Source organism: Silurus meridionalis, chromosome 19 (genome assembly GCF_014805685.1).
Source record: "Silurus meridionalis isolate SWU-2019-XX chromosome 19, ASM1480568v1, whole genome shotgun sequence".
Taxonomy (NCBI): domain Eukaryota; kingdom Metazoa; phylum Chordata; class Actinopteri; order Siluriformes; family Siluridae; genus Silurus; species Silurus meridionalis.
Genome location: NC_060902.1, coordinates 18,569,273 through 18,576,876, shown reverse-complemented (window position 1 = coordinate 18,576,876; position 7,604 = coordinate 18,569,273). Strand labels below are relative to the sequence as shown.

Genomic DNA, 7,604 nt, shown 5'->3' with positions numbered 1-7,604 from the left:
TGATGTATCTGTATGTGGAGTGGATGTAGATGTAGATGATGTATCTGTATGTGGATGTAGATGTAGATGATGTATCTGTATATGGAGTGGATGTAGATGTAGATGATGTATCTGTATATGGAGTGGATGTAGATGTAGATGATGTATCTGTATATGGAGTGATGTAGATGTAGATGATGTATCTGTATATGGAGTGGATGTAGATGTAGATGATGTATCTGTATGTGGATGTAGATGTAGATGATGTATGTGTATATGGAGTGGATGTAGATGTAGATGATGTATCTGTATGTGGATGTAGATGTAGATGATGTATGTGTATATGGAGTGGATGTAGATGTAGATGATGTATCTGTATGTGGAGTGAATGTAGATGATGTATCTGTATGTGGATGTAGATGTAGATGATGTATGTGTATATGGAGTGGATGTAGATGTAGATGATGTATGTGTATATGGAGTGGATGTAGATGTAGATGATGTATCTGTATGTGGATGTAGATGTAGATGATGTATGTGTATATGGAGTGAATGTAGATGTAGATGATGTATCTGTATGTGGAGTGGATGTAGATGTAGATGATGTATCTGTATGTGGATGTAGATGATGTATGTGTATATGGAGTGAATGTAGATGTAGATGTAGATGATGTATCTGTATGTGGATGTAGATGATGTATGTGTATATGGAGTGAATGTAGATGTAGATGTAGATGATGTATCTGTATGTGGATGTAGATGATGTATGTGTATATGGAGTGAATGTAGATGTAGATGTAGATGATGTATCTGTATGTGGATGTAGATGATGATGTATGTGTATATGGGTGGATGTAGATGTAGATGTTTCAGTATTAGACTGGAATGATGGAGGATTTTGATCAGGCACTCTTCAGGACAGACTCCTGGTGTGGGGTCCTTGTCTGTATGAGGTTTGGTGTCGCGCTTTTCTCCGTCCATTTTGAATGTTATTATCCTGAGTTGTTCCTGTATATGTGTGTGTTTTTACTTCTCCCCACAGCACTGGTTATTACTTTAGATTTCTCTGCTGAAACTTTTGCGCTCTGCAGTTAAACGCAGTCATGAATCTGGAGTTGCTCGGTAAGTGTTCAGTCTCTCACTCTGTTTCTCCTTCCACACTCTCTCTCTCTCTCTCTCTGTGTGTGTGTGTGTGTGTGTGTGTGTGTGTGTGTGTGAGAGAGAGAGAGCGAGAGAGCGCGCTCATCGCTCTGAACTAGCAACGGATTACCGATTATTTCTTCTCACACACACCCGTGTTCCGGAAAGCCCCGCCTCCTGCAACCGCATTGGCTAGTCTGAGTGTTCTACTTGCAGATGTACAGGAAATAAAAGATATTAACCAATTATAATACGAGCCGCAGAGTGAAGTGGCCAATCTCGACAGGAGGCGGGATTTGTATGAATATGGGTAGGGAATATATTTATCAAGAATCTATCTAAAGATTCAAAGATCTCTTTCTCGCTCTCTCTCTCTCTCTCTCTCTCTCTCTCTCTCTCTCTCTCACACACACACACACACACACACACACACACACTCTCACAATCCCATGTGTTTAAAATAAATCCAGACCTGCCCTGTGTGTGTGTGTGTGTGTGTGTGTGTGTGCACATATTGAGTTGAAGTCTCTTTAGACATTTGAAAGCTTCTAGTGCTGCTTGTTGAGGAGTTCATGGGAATTTCTCCTTTTCTTTCTGTATTAAAATAAACTAAACAGCATTTAAGTATGAAAGTTGAAGCAATTTGTGTAAATCAACATTTGTATTGTATTTTGCAGAAGACAAGTTGATAATCGTGCTTATAATCAATATAAAATATTCATTTGTATTGATTTTTGTTTATACACATATTTTACTCGGTCATGAAGATACAAGTATCTACAATATAATTAATTAGATTTTGTATAATAATTCAATAATATATGCATAAATTAAATATACAAACATTGAAAACAAGTTTTGAGCGTAAACCACGTTTGTAAGCGGATAAGTAACTGTTGTTGTAGATAAATGCAGTAAAGAGAAAGGAAGAGAAAGGCAGTGTGTGCTCGTTGTGCTCGTTTACTGCTGCTGTTATTTGCTGCTTTTAGATTTAGTGTTTGTTCACAGCGGTTTAATTAAATTATCACAATGTTGTGAGTGAACTGATTGTGCGACCTGACGCTCACGAGTGACAACAGAACAGATCCAGTGCGACTGTCCTGAAGTTACACACACACACACACACACACACACACACACACACACACACACACACTTTACACAATAACACTTCATTAAACTACACTTTTACGTAATGAGGATTATAGAGTTTTATTTACCGTGCTGATGTCCCACCTTCATCCCTCACACCTGTGTGTGTGTGTATAAATACATGCGTGTGCATATATATATATATATATATAATGTATGTGTGTACATATGTGTGTATACATGTGTGCGTGTGTGTGTGCGAATGTGTGTGATTCTCCTTTGATGTTTTGTGTGTTTGTGTTACAGAGTCGTTCGGGCAGAACTACCCAGAGGTAAGGAGAGATGAGTGTGTACACACACACACACACACACACACACACACACACACACACATCAGTATACAGTGTGGTGTTGTTCGTGATCGCAGATACAGTGTGTTTATTGTGTGTGTGTGTGTGTGTGTGTGTGTGTGTGTGTGTGTGTGTGTGTGTGTAACAGGAAGCAGATGGGACCCTGGACTGTATCAGCATGGCTCTGACGTGTACATTTAATCGCTGGGGACTCTGCTGGCTGTGGGCTGTAACACACACACACACATCCACCTGTCTGCTCACTGTGGTCAGAACACACACACACACACACACACATCCACCCTGTCTGCTCACTGTGGTTAGAACACACACACACACACACACATCCACCCTGTCTGCTCACTGTGGTCAGAACACACACACACACACACACACACACACACACACACACACACACACACACATCCACCCTGTCTGCTCGGTAAGTGTTCAGTCTCTCACTCTGTTTCTCCTTCCACACTCTCTCTCTCTTTCTCTGTGTGTGTGTGTGTGTGTGTGTGTGTGTGTGAGAGAGAGAGAGAGAGCGAGAGAGCGCTCATCGCTCTGAACTAGCAACGGATTACCGATTATTTCTTCTCACACACCCGTGTTCCGGAAAGCCCCGCCTCCTGCAACCGCATTGGCTAGTCTGAGTGTTCTACTTGCAGATGTACAGGAAATAAAATATATTAACCAATTATAATACGAGCCGCAGAGTGAAGTGGCCAATCTCGACAGGAGGCGGGATTTGTATGAATATGGGTAGGGAATATATTTATCAAGAATCTATCTAAAGATTCAAAGATCTCTTTCTCGCTCTCTCTCTCTCTCTCTCTCTCTCTCTCTCACACACACACACACACACACACACACACACACTCTCACAATCCCATGTGTTTAAAATAAATCCAGACCTGCCCTGTGTGTGTGTGTGTGTGTGTGTGTGTGTGTGTGTGTGTGTGTACATATTGAGTTGAAGTCTCTTTAGACATTTGAAAGCTTCTAGTGCTGCTTGTTGAGGAGTTCATGGGGAATTTCTCCTTTTTCTTTCTGTATTAAAATAAACTAAACAGCATTTAAGTATGAAAGTTGAAGCAATTTGTGTAAATCAACATTTGTATTGTATTTTGCAGAAGACAAGTTGATAATCGTGCTTATAATCAATATAAAATATCATTCATTGTTTTTTGTATTGATTTTTGTTTATACACATATTTTACTCGGTCATGAAGATAAGTATCTACAATATAATTAATTAGATTTTTGTATAATAATTCAATAATATATGCATAAATTAAATATACAAACATTGAAAACAAGTTTTTGAACGTAAACCACGTTTGTAAACGGATAAGTAACTGTTGTTGTAGATAAATGCAGTAAAGAGAAAGGAAGAGAGAAAGGCAGTGTGTGCTCGTTGTGCTCGTTTACTGCTGCTGTTATTTGCTGCTTTTAGATTTAGTGTTTGTTCACAGCGGTTTAATTAAATTATCACAATGTTGTGAGTGAACTGATTGTGCGACCTGACGCTCACGAGTGACAACAGAACAGATCCAGTGCGACTGTCCTGAAGTTACACACACACACACACACACACACACACAGTTTACACAATAACACTTCATTAAACTACACCTTTTACACGTAATGAGGATTATAGAGTTTTTATTTACCGTGCTGATGTCCCACCTTCATCCCTCACACCTGTGTGTGTGTGTATAAATACATGCGTGTGCATATATATATATATAATGTATGTGTGTACATATGTGTGTATACATGTGCGTGTGTGTGTGCGAATGTGTGTGATTCTCCTTTGATGTTTTGTGTGTTTGTGTTACAGAGTCGTTCGGGCAGAACTACCCAGAGGTAAGGAGAGATGAGTGTGTACACACACACACACACACACACACACACACATCAGTATACAGTGTGGTGGTGTTCGTGATCGCAGATACAGTGTGTTTATTTGTGTGTGTGTGTGTGTGTGTGTGTGTGTGTGTGTGTGTGTGTGTGTGTAACAGGAAGCAGATGGGACCCTGGACTGTATCAGCATGGCTCTGACGTGTACATTTAATCGCTGGGGGACTCTGCTGGCTGTGGGCTGTAACGACGGACGCATCGTCATCTGGGATTTCCTCACACGTGGAATCGCAAAGATCATCAGCGCACACATCCACCCTGTCTGCTCACTGTGGTTAGAACACACACACACACATCCACCCTGTCTGCTCACTGTGGTCAGAACACACACACACACACACACACACACACACACACACACACACACACATCCACCCTGTTTGTTCACTGTGGTCAGACACACACACACACACACATCCACCCTGTCTGCTCACTGTGGTCAGAACACACACACACACACACACACACACACACACACACATCCACCCTGTCTGCTCACTGTGGTCAGAACACACACACACACACACACACACCCTGTCTGCTCACTGTGGTCAGAACACACACACACACACACACACACACACACACACACACACACATCCACCCTGTCAGCTCACTGTGGTCAGAACACACACACACACACACACATCCACCCTGTCTGCTCACTGTGGTCAGAACACACACACACACACACATCCACCCTGTCTGCTCACTGTGGTCAGAACACACACACACACACACACACACACACACACACACACACACACATCCACCCTGTCTGCTCACTGTGGTCACACACACACACACATCCACCCTGTCTGCTCACTGTGGTCACACACACACACACACACACACACACACACACACACACACACACACACACATCCACCCTGTCTGCTCACTGTGGTCAGAACACACACACACACATCCACCCTGTCTGCTCACTGTGGTCAGAACACACACACACACACATCCACCCTGTCTGCTCACTGTGGTCAGAACACACACACACACACACACACACACACACACACACACACACACATCCACCCTGTCTGCTCACTGTGGTCAGAACACACACACACACACACACACACACATCCACCCTGTCTGCTCACTGTGGTCAGAACACACACACACACACACACACACACACACACACACACACACATCCACCCTGTCTGCTCACTGTGGTCAGAACACACACACACACACACACACACACACACACATATCCACCCTGTCTGCTCACTGTGGTCAGAACACACACACACACACACACACACACACACACACACACACACACACACATCCACCCTGTCTGCTCACTGTGGTCAGAACACACACACACACATCCACCCTGTCTGCTCACTGTGGTCAGAACACACACACACACAACACACACACACACACACACACACACACACACACACACACACACATATCCACCCTGTCTGCTCACTGTGGTCAGAACACACACACACACACACACACACACACACACACACACACACACACACACACACACACATCCACCCTGTCTGCTCACTGTGGTCACACACACACACACACACACACACACACATATCCACCCTGTCTGCTCACTGTGGTCAGAACACACACACACACACACACACACACACACACACACACACACCTGTCTGCTCACTGTGGTCAGAACACACACACACACACACATCCACCCTGTCTGCTCACTGTGGTCAGAACACACAACACACACACACACACACACACACACACACACACACACACACACATATCCACCCTGTCTGCTCACTGTGGTCAGAACACACACACACACACACACACACACACACACACACACACACACACATCCACCCTGTCTGCTCACTGTGGTCAGAACACACACACACACACATCCACCCTGTCTGTTCACTGTGGTCAGAACACACACACACACACACACACACACACACACACACACACACACACACACACACACATCCACCTGTCTGCTCACTGTGGTCAGAACACACACACACACACACACACACACACACACACACACACACACACACACACACACACACATCCACCCTGTCTGCTCACTGTGGTCAGAACACACACACACACACACACACACACACACATCCACCCTGTCTGCTCACTGTGGTCAGAACACACAAACACACACACACACACATCCACCCTGTCTGCTCACTGTGGTCAGAACACACAAACACTGTGTTTGGGATTGATTAATTGTGTGTGTGTGTGTGTGTTATATGTTGTGTGTGATTAATTAATTGTGTGTGTAATTGTGATATATTGTGTGTGTGATTAATTAATTGTGTGTGTAATTGTGTGATATATTGTGTGTTTGATTGATTGATTAATTGTGTGTGTGTGAGATATATTGTGTGTGTGATTGATTGTGTGTGTGTGAGATTGATTAATTGTCTGTGAAATGTTGTGTGTGATATATTGTGTGTGTGATTGATTAATTGTGTGTGTGAGATTGATTAATTGTGTCTGTGAAATGTGTGTGATTAATTAATTGTATGTAATTGTGTGATATATTGTGTGTGTGTGATTGATTAATTGTGTGTGTGTGAGATTGATTGTGTCTGTGAAATGTTGTGTGTGATTAATTAATTGTGTGTGTAATTGTGTGATATATTGTGTGTGTGATTGATTAATTGTGTGTGTGTGTGCGTGTGACAGTTGGAGTAGAGATGGACATAAGCTGGTCAGTGCATCTACAGATAACATCGTGTCTCAGTGGGACGTCCTGACTGGAGATTGTGATCAGAGGTTCCGCTTCCCCTCCCCCATCCTCAAACTGCAGTACCACCCCAGAGATGCGTAAGCCCCTCCCACTTACTGTCCACCCTCTGCCCCCTTTATTACTCCCGTACACCTCGGACAATCACTTTCATGCATGATGGAAACTCACAGGTATCTGTGTGTGTATCAGGGACAAGGTGCTGGTTTGCCCAATGAAGTCAGCCCCGGTGCTCCTCACGCTCTCAGACTCCAAGCACGTGGTCCTGCCAGTGGACGACGACTCGGACCTGAATGTGGTGGCATCGTTCGACAGGAGAGGAGACTTTATTTACACAGGAAACGCCAAGGGAA

The 7,604-nt window shown here is 43.5% G+C and overlaps 1 protein-coding gene across 3 annotated transcripts in view; it reads left to right on the top strand.

Annotated features, from left to right (window-relative positions):
- Positions 1-767: 767 nt before the first annotated feature.
- The window catches only part of rbbp5 (retinoblastoma binding protein 5), a 13,415-nt gene continuing 6,578 nt past the window's right edge, over positions 768-7,604 (top strand). The window contains exons 1-5 of one of the 3 annotated variants that reach the window (XM_046875570.1): positions 768-1,101; positions 2,518-2,543; positions 4,586-4,758; positions 7,191-7,331; positions 7,444-7,604. The exon at positions 7,444-7,604 is cut by the window's right edge and continues 2 nt beyond it. In XM_046875570.1, coding sequence (XP_046731526.1) covers positions 1,083-1,101; positions 2,518-2,543; positions 4,586-4,758; positions 7,191-7,331; positions 7,444-7,604 — 520 coding nt within the window. In that variant the 5' untranslated portion in view covers positions 768-1,082. Of the gene's footprint in view, positions 1,102-2,517; positions 2,544-2,818; positions 2,830-4,326; positions 4,431-4,585; positions 4,759-7,190; positions 7,332-7,443 lie in introns of those variants that run through there. The other 2 variants (XM_046875571.1, XM_046875572.1) reach the window with 2 other exon arrangements.